The sequence below is a fragment of the Symphalangus syndactylus genome, chromosome 6, assembly GCF_028878055.3.
Source record: "Symphalangus syndactylus isolate Jambi chromosome 6, NHGRI_mSymSyn1-v2.1_pri, whole genome shotgun sequence".
NCBI lineage: Eukaryota > Metazoa > Chordata > Mammalia > Primates > Hylobatidae > Symphalangus > Symphalangus syndactylus.
The window spans coordinates 44,797,317-44,818,352 of record NC_072428.2 but is presented as its reverse complement, the minus strand read 5'-3'; the positions used below and the strand labels follow the sequence as shown (position 1 = coordinate 44,818,352).

Sequence of the window (21,036 nt, the reverse complement as noted above, 5' to 3'; positions counted from 1 at the left end):
AAAGATAGGCTGGGTGCCAAGAATGAACAAGGAGACCTTTCCTGCTAGCTGCACTGTGGCCCTGAGTAATGTTCCCTGGCCCTTTCTAGGGACAGCTTGATCCCAGTGGCTGGCAACAGGGCCCCTCAGAGTGCAAGAGACACCCCTCCTGATTCACCCCCAACACTCAGCTCCAGTTTTGGGAATTTCCCCATTGACAGATGGTCACACAGCTGACCAGGGAAAGAAGGGCTTTTTTTTTTTTTTTTTTTTTTTTTTGTATTTGATTCCTGCCAGCTTCATTTATCAAAAACTGGTCACCTTGGCTAGTCCATAAAGCAAAATGGTACAAAGCCCTCTTGCTGTAGATTGCTACAGGGAGCTCATGAGCAAAAAGAAGGAAGGTCCTTTGCCCTCCCAGGTGCTGTCCTTGGTCAGCAGGGTAGCATGCTGGGGAGTTCCTGATTCTCTAAGACAGTTTCCTATATCAAGTAAAGGGGCCAAGAGGAGTGATGAGCTACCCACACCACTGCCAGGCTCAGGCAGCTTCAGCGGTGCAGCATGCTGGGACCTCGGCAGAGTGGCTGGTGAGAGCAGAGAAGAGGCTGGCAACATGCAGGACTAGAGCTGGAGAAACGGACTGAGCCCTGGGGCTGGTCCACAAAGAGGCGGGTGACTCAAGAGCTGATATACTTAGGCATCACTAAGGATGCTCTTTTCAGGAGAAGGTTATCAGTGGGAAGTCCCAGCCCCCATGATGTAGGAAGCCAGGTGGATCGAACCATGGGAGCAGGGCCCCAGTTTGGTGTACAGGGAACAGAGTCTAGCCCCTCAAGGAAGAGGATTGACCAGGGCTAGCTGGGAAGCTGGGGCCCAGCTAAGAGGATGAGGCAGGCATCAGAGCAAGATTCCATTCCACTAGAGAACAGCAAGTTGACAGGAAACAGAGGCAGGCCAAACGCAGGACCAGTGCAGAGAAGGTTGAAGAAAGCTGGGGTTGTTGGCCAGCAGGTACAGGGAAGTCATCCCAGGCTGCTGAACCACTGTTAAGTCAAGGCCACCCACTGGGAAGAAACAATACTTCTCTGCAGAGTCTCTGCAGAGGTCAGGACTGGCCACGCTGCTAGCACACAGCACCTCAATGTACTTGGCCAAAAGGTGCCTTCTCTGGACTACGCAGTTAGAAAAGGCACTTTGGAGACAGACTCATACCAGGATGCATAATTTAGCAAATAGACAGCACAGATTTTATTTTAGCCCCTATGTGCCCCTGGCCTGGGTGCCCTGGCATAGAATCATGCGTGGCAGCTGAGAGGTAGGTTCAGAAATGGACACAGTTGAATCAGTTGAATCTGTCAGATATCTATATCATCTATATCTAATCTATATCTATATCTATATCTATATCTATATCTATATCTATATCTATGAGAGAAACTTTACTTCCATAGAAACTGGCCAAAGCAGGGCCCAGGCCTGGGGTCAGGGCTTGAATCAACAGGGAGAGATGGGCATTCAATACTCAGAGTAGCCAGAAACTCAAGAGTCATATAAGTCATTACAGTAAGAGCTTGGGAAAATGCTGCTGGACACCACCAGAGGAGACGTAGCACTGGCCATGCCCAAGAGGAACTCTCAGGCTTGGTATAGGATGTGGCAGGTAGAGGCAACCCCAGGCAGTAAGGAGCAACGATAGGAGAACCCAGGACTCAGGTGGTACTGGGTGGTGTGCACCCCAAGTTTGCCAGGAATTTGCTGCCAGTCTTGAGGGTGAGCCAACCCAGTTGCACTGGTCAAAGCCATAGAGGCAGGCAGTGGCAAGGAGCCTTTGGCTGAACGGGCTGACAGCCCATGTGCCTGGCTGTGTAAATACCTTTAAGCTGCCTGAGTCTTGGTTGTAATTCAATTAGCTACATGGGATTCTTTAAGCTCCATAAAGCACAATACTGTTGGACCATTCTTTTCCTCTGTTCTTTTTTTTTTTTTTAACTTTTGCAATTATTCCAGCTGCATGCAAAGCTGTTGGTAGTTTTACAGCCTGGAATGAGTATCTCTTGCGTAGGACAGAATCTTTGAAACTTTAAACAATGATTAGGCAGGCTCTGGGCCAAGGGATAATGGGGGTTCTGCAGTGGGGGGGGGAAGGACCCAGCAGCTGGTGGCAAGCAATCTGGGGAGCTCTGTTTCTATTTCATCACTACATTGACTTTCTTACCAACAATTAAAAATAACAATGATTCACAGTTGTGCAATTATTTGTCATTCATCAGGATTTTGAAGGTGGCTCCAGGTAGCAGTGGGTGGTGAAAGAGGCTTGTGAAAGAGGCTCAACCCATTGTTAGTGGGGACTGAAACACCACTGCTCACACAAGCACACACAAGCCCACGTGCCCATGTGCCTGTATATGCAGCTTATGCATGCATACTACTGCATAAGTGCACACACACAGGTCCTCATCCACCCACAGGCACACTCACACACACACAATACACACACAAACACAGTGCTCACATGGATGCATTAACACACACATGTGTGCACACATGCACACACACACTTGTATGCATGAATATGAACACATGGATATGCATGCAAGGCATGCACACAAACATGTGTTACATGCATGTAACACAATACACATGTACACAACAAACATGTATGTGTGCATACATGAACAGAGTACTTGCATATACATGTATAAAGATGTGCAGACATACACATGCACATACATGCACACTCACACAGGCATGCCAACTTCTCCCTATTTCAAAGAGAATAGGAAGCTGCCTCCCTCTCACAAGGTGACCTAAAGCATGGCTGCCAACTGTTGAATTACCTCTCACCCAACAGAAGCCAGGAAGCTTCTATGCAACCCATCTCTCCTTCTTCCTGAAACTGCAGGCAAAGCTCCAGGCAAAGCTCAAGGCTAGGACACAGACACACCCTTCTCTGAAGTTCCCTTTTTGTCTCCTACTTCACTGGTCCTGCTGCCCAACATCTCTCTCTCCAGAGGAAATGGAGAAAAGGGATAAGGACAAAATTCAAATAAGTTGTTTGGAATCAGAGACCTATGGTGCACCAGAGGCAAGCAGCCTGTTTAATGGTAAAGGGTGTAGGCTCTGAAACCAGTCAAATCATACCTCTGTAACTCTGGACAAGTTCCTTAACTTCGCTGGGTCTGCCTCCCTATTACATCAGGTGACACTGGTAATGGTCCATACCCCCATCATATGGCACTGATTAATTTATGGTGAAGTACTTAAAATAGCTCTGGCACATACTAAGTGCTCAATGAGCTAGGGGCGCCTGGTCAGGGCTCTTTCTATCTAGGGGCACTGGGGGTCACTTGAGTCTCAGGCCCAGGCCTGAAGAAGTGGGGGTCAAACTCCAGCCCTGGCCAGAGGCAGCTAGCTGGGTGGTGCCTAGCTGGAAGCCTGAAAACCAGCCTGGGGAACCCTTTCTGGCCAAGCCTGCCTGCTGCCCCCAACAAAGTAGATGTGGGTCCCCAGCCAACACCTGTACCCATGAGAGGACCAGGAAGGCTCACCTACGTTGGACCTGCCATTTTAGTGCATGTGGCGGTCGTCCTGGCTCTGGTCTGCCCTCCCTAAGAAGCAATGGAGTGGGCTGGCTGTCAGGAGAGAACCAGAGAGGAGGTGCCCATGTCAATGCCTCCCAGGCTTCCAGGAGCGGGAGAGTAGAGGAGACACAAGGTCCAGAGCCAGCTGGCCTGGATTTGAATTCCTGTCCTAGCACTTCCTGGCTATGTGGCCTTGAGCCTGTCACTTTTTTCTTTTTTAGACCCTCTGAGACTTAGCTGCCTCATCTATGAAGTGGAGATGGTGACCACATCTACTTCCCTGGGAGATCATGACTATTCTTTAGTCAACAAAATTGACAGAATGACTACGATGAGCAGCACACTGGGCTAGTTGTTGTTGGGGTCTTGAGATGACCAGGATCATGTTCCTGTCACACTGGTCACCTTAACTAGTCTGACCTAAACTACTCACTGTAATTTAGTGAGTCAATAACCAGGTAAAATATAGCAGGATAAGGAGGAGCCAGGGTGCGTGGGAGCACTGAGGCCAACCCCCTAATCCAGCTGGGGTGGTGCTGGGGGCAGAGCCATGGAGGAGTTTCTGGAAACAGTGATAGCAAAGCTGACTTTGGAAGTCTAGAGCTAAGCAAAGTGAGTGGGGTAGCAGAGGACATTCATTCCCAGCAGAGGGAGCAAACCAGGATGGTCTGGCTATGGGCCACATGCCCACATACAGTGCAGACAAGCAGGAAGAAGTGCACACTGGACAAAGTGATGAGACTGCCTATGCTGGAGGATGTGGTCTTCTGTGGGAGTCAGAAGACCCGGGGCCCTAGCTCAGCTCTGCCATGCAAAGAAGTGGCACACTGGCAGGTTTCTGCCCAATGTAGGTCCGCAGTTTCCTCCCAAGAGCCAGCTAGGATTAACCGGGTTCTGCCTATCTGACACTGTTGTCGGGAGGGACAGTTTCCTTCTGCCCATCTCTTGAGGCCCGCTGAGTTGTATGCCTTCCCCTGGCAACAGATATGGGAGGTTTCTAGCAAACGTGGCCAGCGTGAAGACCGGGTCCATGAGCAAAGGAGATCCCTGGCCTGGGAGAGAGAGAAGATTCAATCCAGCCTTCAAGCACATGAAGTGCTGGGAACCAGCCATTGCCTTGCTTAAAAGCGGCAGCAGGAGACAAGTGATGGGCTGGATTCAGGTTGGGCAAGCCACCGCCAATCCAGAGCAGACAGACATCTCCAGGGCATGGGATTCTTAAAAGAATATTTGATATTACCATTGCTTTGATGTGCTTTTAATCACAAATTCAAATTAACTTTGAAATTTCAAGTGGCATGAAAGAGGGGTATGTGATTTTTATGTTTATCAAAAGAGGACATGAGTTCAAACAGGAAACAGAAAATGACTACAGCAAAGAAAACTTTTTTTATTTTTTTCCAGAAGTGGAAATGGCTGAATTGTGGGATTGGCCGAGGGAACAGCTGGGACAGCTGGCGAGGGAACCTGAAAGAGTTCACATTCATTGGGCATTTGCTCTGTGCCAGGTACTGGAATACCTGTGTCACATGAACAAGCCCCCAAAGTGCTTAGCCAGGCACTCAGCACAAAACACGTGGCCACCAAAAACCTGTTGAAGGACTGAAAGAATGAAGCAATGAATGCCAAGAGTCAAAGGCAGAGATGCCTCTATTGACTGAAAATCCTGTTGCTTCTCTCCCTCTGGAAGTCTGTAGAGGCTGAATCATGCAGTCCCAGCTAAAGACATTGGTCCATTGGGATTTGTTGAAAAGTCTGGTCATTGAAACCAGCAGGCTCAGAGCTGTGCTCCTACCATTTTTTTGATTTGACAAGGAGGATGAGGTGGGGAAGGGAAACATGGCCTTCGAGCTGCAGAGCAGGCAGAACCTGGTCACTACTGTCAGGAATGCTTGCAGAGGTTGGATAACATGGTCACAGGGAGGCTCAGGTTGATCATCTGACTCTGAAGATGGGAAGTGAGTTCAGGCCAGCAAGAGAAACTTACCTTCTCCTCTGCACTCCACCCCACGTTCATACATATCCCTGGGATGCAACAGGGAAGCTCCAAGGACCCTGGCCCAGGAAGAAACACTCCACCCAGTGGTGCCTGCAGCCAGAGGCTAGCTCTGGGGGAGCTGAGGCGGAGGCAGCTGTCTCAGGCTCCTCAGCTGCAGCACAGATGGAGGACAACAATTAGAACAGTGACTCACAAAGAATCAGAGTGCCCTGGAGCCATGCTAAAATGCAGGTTTCAGGCCTTGCCCCAGATCTACAGATTCAAAGTTCTTTCATTAAATCCATATTTATTGAACAACTACAAATACCAGGCACCATTCTAGGTGCTGGAGATGCTTCACGGGGCAAAATAAATGCCCCTATCTTCATGGAGCTTACACACTGGGGGAGGGAAATGTGCAAATAATTAGGAGAGAGTAAATTAGTGAACACAGTACATCAGAAGGCAGTTGGAGATACAGAGGAAAAGAAACAAGGGGTGGGGTGAGGAGTGACAGGGAGGAGTGCTGCCCTTTAAACCGAGTGATTCACTAACAGCCCTAGTGAGGAGGCATTTGAGTAAAGGCCTGAAGAGGAAAAGGAGCAAGTTGTGCACATATGGAGCAGGGTGGAGGGGAGGCAGTAGAAAGAACATTCCAGGTGGAAAAAACAGCAAGTGCAAATGTCCTGAGGCAGCGGCATGCCTGGTATGAATCTCCGTATTATTCAAAAAATAAAATGTTAATAATATACAGACAGGGTCTTGCTATGTTGTACAGGCTGGTCTTGAACTCCTGGGCTCAAGCGATCCTGCTGCCTTGGCCTACCAAAGTGCTGGCATTACAGGCATGAGCCACCACACACTGCCAAACGTCCATATTTTTAACCAAACTCAAACGCTGAAGTTTGAGACTGCTGCAGCAGAGTGACAGCACGATAGATTGGAGCCAGCCCCTGAAAAAGTAGAGCTTGTTAAGGAAGTTGCTAAGGAGACAGAGAACAGGGATTCAGGCTCCTACATAATGGCCACTTACAGAGGATTCAGTCCCTGGCTTCTGAGCGAGAGCTAAAGGTCTAGAGAGGCTTGGAAGAAGAAAGCAGTGATTGACTGCCCTGTTCCTGTGTTTGAGGAAGCACAGGCCTGACCCAAAGCAAAGGTGTGGCCAAAGAGAGCCTGGGGAGACAAGAGGCGCCAGCACGCACGGAACTAGTAATAGAAGCCTGGGAAGGAAGGCTTAGTGAGGAAGACATTCTGAGGACTCTGCACGGCTGCGTAATTTAGAGTTTTAAACACCAACATCCCTTCCATCGTGTTATCTCATTCAAGCCTCCCAACAACCCCTGAGGTGGGAATTATACATCTCAATTTTACAGATAAGGAAAATAGGGTTCACAGAGGTTAAGAACACAAGCTAGCACAAAGTCAGAAAGAGCTGGAATGGAAAAGCTGGCCAAATGCCAAATTCTGCGCTCTTCCCACCGAAACAGCTGTCTTTCAACAGTGGCTACTTGTCAGCTGTTGCCATGATTATTGTTACTGTTGTTATTTTTATCACTGTCATTTTAAGTCACCCTTGGCATCCAGAAGCTTACAGGGAACTTTCACTCCGATTCCCTCACCTCATCCCCAGTGCCTCTGTGAGGCAGACAGGGCAAGGCAGGGCCTGATGTCCCTGTCATGGCACATAAGAAAACCTTAGCCCAGAGACCCATGGCCAGAAAGCAGCAGAACCGAGCCTGGAAACCAAGTCCTGGAACATTTCATCCCCACTTTAGACTTATCTGCCGAACTCCCCATGGCAGGGACTAGGTCTGGTCCATCACCCTCTTCCTTCCGTTACCCCAGGCTGGTACTACAGAAATCTTAGTTGAACCAAGCTGAGTTGGCCTGATTTGAAAAACATGAAAGTCTTGCGCTGAGCGAGAGGCCCAAGAGAAGCAGCTCCCCACGTGGAGCCTGCACAGGGTCTGGCCATAGCCGCTTTCCTCCAAGTCAGGCTGAGGTCCGAAGGGCCTTTAGCCATGTCCTAAGGCTAGATAGGGGCCACTTCCTCCAGGAGCTCACTCTAGTGTCTCTTCTTCCCCTTTTGAGGGTTCAGCTCAGCCTGGGGTCAAGGAACCCCATTCCTGCTTACCTCCCTGTCCCATTCCACATGGGAACTCTAGCCAGGGCCAGGCCCCTTCCCACCATGTCTGGCCTCCGCTCTGGCCCTGTCGGCCATCAGGCCACTGAGCCTGCTGCTGCGCTTCACTCTGGGTACCCATCACCACAGCCACATTGCCTCCTGCTGCCTCCCTGTTCCCTCACAGGGCGGGAGAAAGACAAGTCCTTTATTTTCGGAGGCAACTCTTGCTTCTGTGCCCTGGATCCCATCTTCCTCCTCAGAGGCCCTGCTCCAAACTCTGGCTTCAGGTGCCCACCTCCCTAGACCCATTAAATCACTAGAGGTAAAACCTGGGCCCTGAATGTCTTAAAAGCCCTCCAAGTGATTCTAATATGCACTCAGGGTCTCAAGAACAACCTACCTTTAAGAGAACTAGAACACAATAAAATACAATAGAATTGAACTGAACAGAACAGAATATAATAGAAAATAGCAGAGTGCTTTGCACATTAGAAGGGTAAGTATTGTTTCTTAAAAGTCGTGTTCCCATCGTGTGTGTATGGGTGTGAGTGGGTGTGTCATCCTGGGTCATGATGTAACTTTATTTCTTGCTGTAGAGGATGGTAATTTTTAATTTTTATTTTTGGAAAACATTGCTCCAGTTCCTGCCTGAGCTTGTGATTCTCCTCTACAGTCGAGAATCCTCGAGGAAAAATCTCCCCTCACTGCCTGCTCTTTATCTTCAGCTGGCTTCGACAGCCCCCATCTCCAACATTCCACTAAAGCTTCTCACTGAGGTTTCCCAGGTCTGTCCCTTCCACACCCGGTGGCTTCTGCTCAGGTTCCTCGTCCTTCCACCTGTCTGAGGTTTCACGTGAATAGACGGTTCTCTTATTCCTGAAATTCTCTCTGCCCACGGAGACTGTGCTGTCTTCCAGATTCTCCCGAGTGTTCCTCCTCTCTCACCTGCTAATGCTCTTCCTCCCGACGCCTACATATCTTACCCTCAGTATTCTCTCAAGCTTCTAACTTTCTGTTCTTTCCTCTTCCCTTTTGACTTCCTCTCCTTCCAGTCAATGGCTTTAATTACTCCACGCATGAGACTCCAAATCCATGTTCCCACATTTCCCCTCTGGGTCTCCTGCCATGCAGTTTGCTGGCTTATGTGCCTGCCTCCTGGAAATGGGGTAGAACTCAGGGAGGGTAATAGTGACAGGGATCAATTCACAGTCACACATGATGTGGCCACTGCAGGCAGGTGAGGCAAGCAAAGGAGGATTTATTTATCTCCGTTTTCCAGAGAGAGAGAAACAGACTCTGAGAGGCTGAGGGACTTTTCCATGGTCAGTTATCATCCATGGTGGAGAGGGTTCCAGAATCTATGACTTCAGGCTTTAGTCCAGAGCTCCGGCCCTTCACACCAGGCACTGGACACCAAATATGTTCAAAAGTGAAGCCACATGTTATTCCTGAAACTAAAGCTTCTCTAACAGAGCTGTGAATCATTAGGAATGCTTTTTAAGACCAGTCTCAGTGGCTCACGCCTGTAATCCCAACTATTTGGGAGGGTGAGGCAGGAGGGTTGCTTGAGTCCAGGAGTTTGAGACCTGGCTGCCCAACATAGTGAGACTCCATCTCTACAAAAATTATAAAACATTAGCCAGGCACGGTGGATGTACCTGTAGTCCCAGCTACTCGGGAGGCTAAGACGGGAGCATTGCCCGAGCCTGGGAGGTCAAGGCTGCAGTGAGCTGTGATCGTGCCACCGCATTCCAGCCTGGGCAACAGAGAAAGACCCTGTCTCAAAAAAATCAAAATAAAAAAAAGAATGCTTTTTAAAACAGCGATGTCTAGAACCCTTTTTGAACTCACTGAATTAGAATCTCCTAGGAGAGCTTTTTGTTTAACTTAATATTTTGAAGTAATTATAGATTCACAAAAGTGTACAAGAAGGTTTCATATGCCCCTCACCCAGTATTCCCCAATGGTAACATTGTACACAACCACAGCACAATATCAAAACCAGGCCACTGACATGGCTACCATCCACAGAGCTTGTTCGGATCTCTCCTTATACAGGCAGGCACTGGTTTGGGTGTGCATACACAGCTCGATGCAGTTGTGATGACAAGTACAGCTTTGTGTAACCAACAGCACAATCAAGATACTTTACCGAACCATCACCACAATGCTCTAGAGCTTTGAAAGTTCTAGGGTGCTGCTCGTCTGCATCCCTGATGACGGACTACTGCACCAGGGCATTGCTCCTGCTGCCTGCCTCTTCTGGGGCAATGCACTGCCATCCTCTGAATCACCCTGGCTTGAAACTCTGAGCCATCACTGACCTCCCCTCTGTTGGCCCGCCTGCCCATGGCTTCTCAGCCAAATGGTCCAACAGATTTTTCCTTCATAATACCTCTCAGGCCTATAACTTGTCCCTGACTCCAGGCCTCTTGACTTCTCTCTCTACTGCTGCAATAGCCTCCTCATCCATTTCCCTTCTTCAAGATGCCCTTTTCCCCAGCCAATATAATGAAGCATGACCAAATTCCTCCATTGCCCAACTCTGACCCCGTCATTCCTCTGACCAAAAGCTTTAGATAGTTATTGCCATTTACAAAATAGAGTTCAAACTCTTTAAGTTCAAATAGGAAATCCTCTATAGCTGATTCACTTTCCTTATCTAAATTTCTCAGACTCAATATCAGCTTTGTCCATATGACTTAGAGCCCAAATGGCATCCTTAAGGTTCTCACTACAGGGAAGAAATGAAAGGCTCCGAGATTTCTTCCTCCTAGTGCTCCATACTCTTCTCTCTTGTTATGTGAGGAGTTGTGCCTCTTGCTTGGGGAATGTTTTCATCCTTGAATGCTGGTTCTTCCATCCTGTGCCTCCTTACACTGTAAGACGTGAGGAGGATCAGCAGGCCTAGGTGAAGTCCAGGGATGGAGTGTGTGGGGCAGGCTAGTCAGGCTGTCTGGCATTAGTCAATAGGGAATGGGAGTTTTCTTAGGCACCCGTTTTTTGGGTCCCAGGCTAGATGATGGCAGGCAGCCATCAGAGATGGGAGCTGAGCCCTTCCTGTCTCCCTCGTGATAGACAATTACCTTTAAGACTATGTTGCCTATTTGCATCCTCGATGCATTTTCCTTTATTCATGTCCACGGAACAATGAGAGTCAAATGATTCTCCTTCAGAAATTTCTAAAATCTCCTCACAGCACTGCTCCCACACTTCTTGCCACATGATGATAAAATGAAAATGAAGATTCACTTTCTCAGGTTAAATACATTTCAATTATCCGATGTGTTTCAGCTTTAATTGATAACAAATCACAAATTGCCCATCTGAACTTCTCATTACAGCAACTGATTCATTAGGAAATTTACTACCTGACAGCAGAGAAAGCTCAAAAGATAATACAAGCTCAGTGTTTCTATGATACAGTGACCCAGCAGTCTATTTTGAGAAATCATGCATTATCAGAAGTACATTCATATAAATGGTCCTATCAAGAACACTGTTTTCTTAGCTGTCTCGAAATGTGGTCTTTCAGTCTGGAACGGTATATGATGGCATATGGGAGTGCAAAGAATCAGAGACCAAGAAATGTGCACCAGGGAAAAGAGGTGGCTGGTAGTGCTGGAGAAAGAGAGTTAGTGATACGATGGTTTCAACAAGGTGTTTGCAGGCCACCCAGGGTCTGGCTAGGGACAGATGGAACAGGGAACAGGGGATCCAGCAAAGAGGCTAGACATTCAACAAGTCTGTTGTTGTCATTGAGTTACATGTCCACTGCCATCCCCATCATCACCACCACTACAACCTCCATCACCACCAGCACCGTCGTCACCACCGCCACTGCTAACATAACACCAGTGAACAATCTTCCAGGCAGAGGCTGAGGAACCCTACTAAGTGAAATGATGCATCATGGAAAAGAGTCACTGGACATGTTCACTGTGTATATGGTAGGGTAGGAGGTCAGGGCCTTCTATCTTATCGTATTGCACTGGAATATGGGAGGGGACAGTAGCCAGCCAGTGAGAAAAAGCCTAAGGACCAGACCCCTCTGGGATGCAGAGGCCATGCTCAGACGGAGTGAACCTTCTGAAGCAGTGGCCACCATGAATTTCTCACCTATACTCCGGAGAAAGAACAGCCACAGACACCCTTGAGCAAATGTGAACCACGATGCTGAACCATCGGCTTAGATGTCAGCCACGAAGTAAGGCCTGGGCCCTGGGAAGCTCCGACACTCACCGTTACTGCTGTTGTCATCCACCAGGATGATCTCTTTGAGCAGATGCGGGGGCGTCCGTTCGATGGCCGAGTGGATGGAGCGCAGTAGTACCGAAAGCGCTTCATTGACGAAGATGAACACGATGCTCACCTCCGGCAGGCTGTCAGGAAATGAGAGGTTACGGCACCTGCAAAGAACAGCCAAGCACTTAGATTTGTGAGTGACTCAGCTGGAGTCACCTCGGGAGCTGACCCAGCCCACGTCCTGGCTCCAGCTTTGCTGGAGGGCTCAGGAGTCCAGATTCTTCCAAGGGCCCCTTCTTTGATGCACTTAAGATGAGCCCTAAATGTCCAGCAGAAAGGCTCACGAGCATTGAAACCAGTTCACCCCACACCTGAGTTGAAGTTGTCAGTGTCTATGCCAGCTGAACAGTAATGCCATGAGCACTTACGACAGCACATGGCAGCTGGCAGGTAGTCCCTGATTGTTTACTGGAAGAATGACTTAATGTTTCTAAATCCAGTAGAATGGGAAATGCAACCAACGTAAATTTGTAGTATTTCCAAAATGGTAACCAACACCTAGGTGAGGCCAGACCTCAGGCATCCAGCCTCAGGAGACAAAGATGCCTCCTCCCGGAGACTTCTGCCAAAATCTACTTCCCTTTACTCCAGAAGGCATACTGCCTGCAACTCTCCTGCTTCTCACTCACCACAGAAAACCAGTTTCCAGAACAGGGTTGGAGCCAGAAACAGTCTCAACATGAGGAAAAGGTGGAAGGACCAGGTTCAGTCTCATTTCACAGATGGGGAGAATGAGGCTCAAAGAGGTTGAGTTCTCACCTATGGCTGCACTCTGAGTCAGCTACCATGACAGAACCCCAACTCTGGTCCTCTGACACCTGTACCAGGATCTCTCCTTGAAGGAGAAATGGCCATGAAAGAGAATGCCCCTAACTGACCCATTTCCTCCTAGCTCTGCTGAAATCCTGAAGCCATTTGGTGGTATCTTGAGGACTTGAGGTATTCCCCCTATGAAGAGGAACACACAGTTCTGAAATCAGATCCCATGAGAGGCCAGACCATGAAAAGTGCCATGGCTCCTGAGGGTAGTTCCCTCCTCTGCAAGCCTAGTCTTTATGGACAGGAGACCACTGCTGGTGCCCTTCCCTGCCTGACACTAAATGCTGTTCTAGAAGGCACTAAGCTCCCATTTTCCGTGTAGATGAATGAAAGAATGGGACAGTAATCACAGCCCTGTCCCAGGAGAGGAGGGTTCCCACTGAAGGCTCCAGGGCTTTAGGGCTGGTGACCATGTTCCACTGCTCCAGAGTGGGAGGTGCAGCCAGGTCAGAACATGCAATAATGAGCATAATTGCACGGGGCTTCTGCTTGTCGGTAATTAAAGTGTTGCAGAATAGGAATGGGCCTGCTCTTCCTTAATGAGGAAGGCTGCAGGATAACCAGCACTGAGCAATTTGGAGAAATCACCATGGGGCCCCAGCCTGCTTAAGAGCATGAGATTAATAAACTAAGATCAGCATCTCTATGGTTGCCAGAAATGTACAGAAACTTTTCCCGTTCTATTTCGAGCTCTCCTTCTCTCTCGCCAGAGAGGAATGGGGTAAAGAAAGAGTTGAGCCTTTTCCCAAACATACTTTGTACTTGTGATTTTAATAAAACCAAGTTAATAGATTGGTGTAGAATTCATTTGTTCTTGCATTTAATGGAATAAACATTTGTTGAGTATCTTCCACTAGGCAGGTAGTGTTACAGGCACTGAGGTACAGCAGGAAGTGGACACAGTCCCACAGTCCCTGTCCTTATGGAGCTTATGCTTTGACAGAAAAACAGATAAATACGGAAGAAAAAATACAATCTCATATTAGTGCTAAGATGAAAAGAAACTCTAGGCAAGAGAATGAGACGATGCCCTGGCAGCTGCTGTCAGGAAGGCCTCTCTGAGGAAGAGAGATTGGATCAGAAACTTAAATGGCATGCAAAAGTGAGTCGTGCAAGGGTTCTGTGGATCCAAAGGAACCAGTGCTATGGCTGGAGAGGAGGGAACCAGCTGATTTAACAATGGTGAAAGAATGAAGGGAATAGGGAGGAGAGGGGAGGAACTTGAATGAAGGAGAAAGACTGGCATGCCTTCTGAAACTCATTGGATCTTTTTCAATTTTTTGGAAAAGAAAAATGTGAATACAATTTTTATAACAGCAATTAAAAGATTTGTGGTTGACAGTCAAATAAGTCCTCTAGCTAGTATTTATTTATGGTGATCAAGACCAACAGTTGGGCTTTCCCTAGGCATGAAAACGGACAGAGATTAGTATTAACACACAACCACTTGCTAATCGCATTTAAAAAGTAATACCATCTGTGGCCAAACAAATAGCACATGAATTCTTCTTTTATATAAAGTATAATAGACAGCTGCCAAGAAGGCCAATGGATTGGCACAAGTTCACTGTCCTCCCTACTAAACTCCACCAGCAATGAAGACTTTGCTTCTGTATCTCTCTGCACTTCCCCAGGGGGTCTGCTCTGCATTCCCAGAGTCTCAGTATCTAAATTTCCAGGGTGTTCAGAGATAGGGGTTAACTACTTCCCCCTACTCTCCTACTCTCTTCCCTTCTTAATTCTGAATGTAGTGCCCAGTCTCCCCCTTCTGAGGAGACCAATTTTAATTCCTCCCAGTAGCAGCCCTGATGGTTTGAGCTGCCAGTCTCTGGAAGCTGGTCTCCTGATGGTCTTCCTCCACACAGAATGAAATGCTGTATTTGTATAATAAGCTAAGCCCTGCTGATCACGATTTTCACAAGAAAGACTTTTGAACATAAAGTTTTCATAGGAAAACTCATTTGAACATAGCTGAACACATTCTCTAGGGCATCACATTCGAACCTGTTTATTGTCTGCTCCGCTCTACTAGAATGAAGCCCCCTGAGAGCAGGAACTTTGCTTTTGGACTGTGCTGTCTCCCAACCTTCAACCACAGTCTGGCACTTAGTAGGTACTCTATGAATGTTTTTGGAATGAAACGAAGCTAACAAGCTTGCTTGTTTCATCTACGGCCTACATTTTGAGTGCCTGCCGCTGATGTTAGACTGCTCCGTTTTCCTACAAACCTCCTCCCTTGGAAGAAGAGTCAGGTCCTGGTCCTCCCCCCACCAGCAGGCTCCTGTTCTCCCGTCCTCCCTCCTCCTGCATGAAAGGCCCCAATTCCTCACATTCGCAGTCTCCAGAAATGCTCAGTTTCTTTACACTCTAATCCCTTCAGGCTAAATGCCCTGACCTCCTTAAATCCTTCTTTTCTCTTCTCTCCCGGGACTGCTGGGGCCTCCCGGCGACAGCCATGCTGCTGCTGTGGCCTCTGTCTTGGCATCAGGAGACACCTTCCCTCAGCCTTCAGTTTCTCCACACCTGACCTAAGGTGGCCCTGGGTGAGCAGAGAGGCAAGGGGCAGGCAGGATAAGGATGATGATATGGGGGGATCGTTTTAGGGAAAGCGTTTGAAGGGGATGAAGTCACCCAGGTGCTATTCCCAGCTCTGCCCCACCTTGCTGTGTGACCACAAACAAGCCACCTTCCCTCTCTGCTCTATGTCTTGGTCACAGAATAAGGAAGTGGGAAGAAAGGATTACTCAATGGCTTCTCTCCACAAGATTGAGGCTGTTCTATCTCACATGTTTTCCAACTTCCCCTCCCTCCCAACCCACAAATGCCACAGGACACATCCCCTTGCCACCATCATGACTACATAGGGTGACAAGCTCGTCCCAGTTTGCCCAGGACCTTCCCACCGTTTCAGCACTGAAAGTCCTAGACACGCCAGGTCAGGTGGTCCCCCATGCCTACATCACCAGCTCTGAGTGCACAGACTGGCCTTGCTCACAGCCTCCTGCCCACTGCTGCACACCATGATGCGAGCAGCAGGTCTTCCAATGGTATTTGTTGAATAAATTCCCTTTCAGGTTCCACAAAACACACGTGCATGCCACATCATGACACGGTCTGTAGTTCATATCTTCACCTCAACACTGAAGTAGAATGTACATTGCTGAAGGGCAGGGGCAAAAAGGAGGAAGAAGAAGAGCATGTCAAGCAAGACATCTACATCCTTCCTGGTCATGCCATCCTCATCACTGCAGACACTGAACTCAGGAGCGAGGGCTTTGTGCAATAGTCCAAGTCACCTTGAAAAGAACACGCCTCCAAGAGCTGTGTGGGAGAGGACTGCTCTGGACCCAAGCCCAGAGCTTTTGCTCCAGAGTCCAGCCACTTTCTTGGCCTGGCAACCCAGCACTGACCCGGTGGCATTTGCTCCCAAATCTGTACTGCTAAGATGCCCTCCCAGAGCACCTGGATTTTCCAGGACTGGGCCACCCACACACTCTGCTCCAGTCCTGCCGCAGCCGGGACCCTGCCTACTCGCCCAGAGCCTCCCTCCCCTCTGCCCTGATGTCGGCCTCTGCACTTGCCTCTCTGCTCACCTCTGCAGAGAAGGGCTGAGGACAAGAGCTCTGGGTGTCACACTCTGGGGCCAGACCTTCTGTGTTTAAGCTCCTCGAGGACTCACAACTGCACAAGACCGAGCCCATGCTCATTTTGAGAACAGGCATATTCTCCTGTAAAATTAAGCCATAAAAACCTCCGTTTTTACTTTTATTCTTGTTCAAAGCTGAGCTACTTTCCACTAGAGATAAAAAAAACAAGGCATTTCTGAGAGGGGAGGGATATGGTTGTCTAATAAGCTGGAATTGATGGTCATGACAGACTCCATTCTATCGAGCTCTGCACACAGAAGGAGGTGCAGGGATGGGGAGCAATAACTTAGGGGGCTTCTCTGCAGAGATCCCCCAGGACTGTTTGGAGATATGTATGAGGCAAAGTTACATCAAGGGCTTCAGTGCTGTGTGATCATGTGAGAGGCGGGGAAGCGGCGGGGAAGCAGTAGAGGAATAAGTGAGGTAAAGCCTGGCTCTCGGCCACCAGATAAGACCCAGGGCAGTGGCCAGACCTCAGCGCTACAGCCGGACACCTCCATCTTGGATTGGCAGACCCTCCCGTCTTTGACCTCAGCAAGTCTGCAAGGTCCTAGTCTATCGGAGTGAATTGTTCATAGAGGCTGCTTGACCTGGGGGTGGGGGGTGGGAAGAGTGAGCAGGCCGGTTCTAGAATGAAGATCAAAGTAGACTGTGAACAGGGGTCTGTCTGCCAAGACACACTAGGAACAGCATCCAGCTATGCCAGTGTTCTGGGAGTGGAGGCGGGGCCCAGCTGCCAAAGCAAGTGAGAAGGTGGCACTCCAGGCAACCACTCCCCTGAGGGGATTGTCCTGGTCCTGCTTTCTCCCCAGGCTTTTCCTGGAGAGTCCCTCCCCTCTCAGCTATATTCAGCACACAAGGGTTCAGGCTCACTAACCCCCTGGGACGTACACCCAGGGAGAGGGTCTGGCTCCAGGATCAGCAATGTCTTCTTGGCCCTCATGGCCACCATGGCCTCACTCCAGCCTCTGTCTCCTACCTGCACCCACGGGACTAGCTTGATTCTCCTCTGGCCTTACTCAGATACATCTAGCTTCTTCCAGATCTTTCCAGATTAGATTCCCAGTCCTGTCAGCTCCCAGATTGCAGGACATAATAAAACCAGAGGATGAAGGCAGTGTGGAGGTTCCCATTGGCCAAGAAAACAATCAAGACTGTCCATCCTTCTGGCTGGTATCTGTATCCCCATAGCCTCTGGGGCTAAGAGACTGCAGGGTGTTTGCTGCCCCATGCGGAATACTCAGAAATAATACTAAAAACTTCCGTTTACTGTTTACCATATGCCAGAAACCATGCTGAGACTGGTTCAGATGTTTTTACTATTTTCCCCATTTTATTCCTTTCTACAATTCTGTATGGTAAACAGCATTATTATCCCCCATTTAACAGTTGAGGGAAATAGAGTTGAGATGGTAAGTTATCTTCCAGGGTTTAAACCTGGGCTCATTTGATTCCAAAGCTTGTCTTCATAACCCTGCTGAATGATGGTTTCTATATCTTCCTTTCCATACCCACCCGGAAGTGCCGATAGTGAGACAGTGGCGGTGTGTCACTGGCAACCCAGAGACCTTGAGGGGGGGTGAAATGAAGGAGTTGTTTCCAGGCTGCCAAATCTGCATGAAGAATGGAGAGGCTGTATTCTGTCTAGCAGGACAACGTGGACAAATACGATCAACACTACTGAGTCTTTGAAGCCCAACACGGTCTTCCTGTAACACTCCTGCCTCTGAGATGTACAATCCCGGTGACTCCTTGCACCGAGGCTGCTGTGTCTTCTGTTGTGTGGCATCTCCATTTGACTCACAATGAACAGGACCAGTGACTGATCTCCTGAGCCCCAAATAGCCATCAAAGAGCTAGCTGCAGGCCTATGAGGCAGCCTAGCACAGAAGCTCTGCGTAGCTGGATCTAGTAATGTTAAAGAATGACCAGTGGCCCTGTCCAGCCTTTCTCATGGAGGGGTTGAATGTAGGAGATCCTAAGAAGGTGATAAGTGAGGCCCAGGGGAGCAGAAATGATGGATAGGAAGAAGGGCATTGTCAGTGAGTGAAACATAGACGAGGACATGAAGTCACTGTTAGAAACACAGCAGAAGTGGGGCAGAGGATGGCAGGCTGGAGCTGTCCAGGATGTCTTGAACCATGCTGCCTACTCCAGAGCCTGCCTGTGTGGCTTCTGATTGTGTGATTGTGGGCCTTCATCAGCCTTCAAAAAATCCCAACCACCTGTGGTCACCTGCAAAGGTTTGGTTCCTTGCTCCCTGAGAACACGTACATAACCCAGTAGAGAAAGACCAATTCCCTTCCTGGGCTGGAGTCCAGTCCCCTGTGAGACTCTCACAGATTCTGCTTTTCTTTCATGCCATGTACATGCTATTGCAACGTGTTTTTTTATGTGATCATTTAACAAACATCAGTGTCTCCACTAGACAATAAGCTGCACAAGGTTAGGGCCGTGTCTGCTTTGCTCATCAGGTATCCCTAATACCGGGTATGAAGTTCAGCATAGAACTTCATGGCCCGTGCATGAAATTCAGAATGCACCTGGTGATGGGCTGAATGAACACAAGAATAAATGAACAGTAGAAAGAATTCAGGTCCATAAGGGTTCTGTGGATGGGAATTCCACCATGACCCAATGGGAATGGAATCACTGAGTTGTACATTTACTCCCTGCCTGACTGCAGCAATAAGACTAGATCATCCCACAAGCCAAAGGGGTGAAGAACAGGATGATGGAGGCAGGGTGGGGATACTAAGTATATCCAGGACTTCAGAGATTTGGCAAGACACTACATCTGGCCCAGATACAGAAGAGACAATGGACATCTGCGAATCGGGAGTTCTGCAATGCGAGAGAAATCGGCCAGGCCTGCATCTAAGAGCAGAATTTGGTGCAAGAATTGCTGATGTGTAAACTGCTAAGTATATGTCATCATCAAAACATCCAACTTTCATCCAGAGGCAGAAGTTCAACCATCATCCTTTCAGGTGAATTTACCAATTTAGAGAAAGGCTCTGTTATGTAAAATGTAGACGGAAAATAGGAAATCAGGAAAGAGAATCATTTACAATGTAAGCAACCAACAGGAAGCAGGGATACCATTTGTCCCTAAGATATCTTAGAGATCTGGGGAATGTGGGATCCCTGGGCTGAATGAACAGCCACCCAGGGAACAAAAGCCAGCTGGCTCTGATGGAAAAGCCACATTAGGCACACTCTATGTGGTGGGTTTGTCAGTGAGCAGGCCAGGCCCGTAGCACCTACAGCTGAGGAAGGCGGGGCAGAGCAGATCTGCTCGGGCAGGGAAAGGCAGGTCCTGATAGATCTGTCAGGGCAGGGGAAGGCGGATCCTAAGGAAGAATGGGGCAACTTTGCTCTCTAGCAAAGCCTGGCTCAGGGCTTGGCCTCTGACGCCCAGAACTCTGGGACTGGAGAGAAATCACTCCCCTAGGGACTTCTGTGTAACCTGTCCTGCAGTGCCTGTCTGGCCCTGCTCTCATCTACTGCCAGGGCAGTGCCCTGTCCCATGTGCTCCTTGTCCACATAGCAGTCCTTCAGGTCGTTAAAGTCATGATCATGCTCCCCCAAGTCTTCTCTTTTACAAATCAGAGACCCAGATAATAAGTGACTAAAAGTTAAATAGCAGTTCCTGTGTGTCAGGCAGTGGCCCGTGAGCTCTACAAACATTACACAAACTTTGCAGTACCATCCCTAACTTACAGATAGGAAAACCAAGGCACAGAGAGGCCAAGCAACTTGTTGGAGGTCACCCAGCTTATAAATGAGAGACCTGGCCTTGGAAAGTGGGGAATCAGGTTTTAACTACTACTCTATAATCTAAACAGAAATTTCACCTGTTTGTCATACTACCCAATTTCTCTTCTGGGTTGTCCCACTGTAAATATTTCACTTTCTCAATATCTCTTAAAACCCAATTCTGCAGTTGTGATCTGAGCAGCAGAGTAGAACAAAGCTATCACCTCCCTCTTTTAAAACATTATACTTCTATTAATATAGCTCAAAATTACACTTCTTTTAAGAATAACATTATACTCTTGGCCCACAACGAAATTGATATTAACAAGAACCAGAGGTATTTTCCCAAAGTACTTTAGTTAAAGAGTAATTCCCCTTTGTTTGTACAGTCAGCGTGTTCAATGCAATGGCAAAATCATGATTAAGAATGTTTACTTTAACCCTTTGTCCTTAAGTTGCCATCATGGAGAACACACTGTCCATAGACCTCTGGGTCTCCTCCACAGAGACAAGATCCCAAACTAGAAAAGTTCGCCTGGGCAGGGCTGGGCAGGGCAAGGTGATAAAATAGTGTCCTGGAGTCATAAAACCCCAATAAAAATACTGGCTCGGCCACATAGCACCTGTGGGAATTTGAACACGTTTCCTAACCTTGTGAATGTTCAGTATTCCCCTTTATAAAATGCGAATAATAATAACAACCCAGAGCCACATGAGGATAAAGTTAGATAGGAAACTGTATGTTAAGCATTTGCACAGAACCTGGCACACAGTAAGTGAGCAGGTGACGGCTCGTGAATCATTCGCTCATGGGCAGCAACTCTGGGATGATCCAGCAGTCAT

At 48.3% G+C, this 21,036-nt stretch overlaps 1 protein-coding gene across 2 annotated transcripts in view; it reads right to left on the bottom strand.

Annotated features, from left to right (window-relative positions):
• The window catches only part of GALNT18 (polypeptide N-acetylgalactosaminyltransferase 18), a 351,559-nt gene that overhangs the window by 148,129 nt on the left and 182,394 nt on the right, over positions 1-21,036 (bottom strand). For both annotated transcript variants that reach the window (XM_055282415.2, XM_055282416.2), the window contains exon 3: positions 11,906-12,072. In XM_055282415.2, the coding sequence (XP_055138390.1) occupies positions 11,906-12,072 (167 nt within the window). The remainder of the gene's footprint in view (positions 1-11,905; positions 12,073-21,036) is intronic.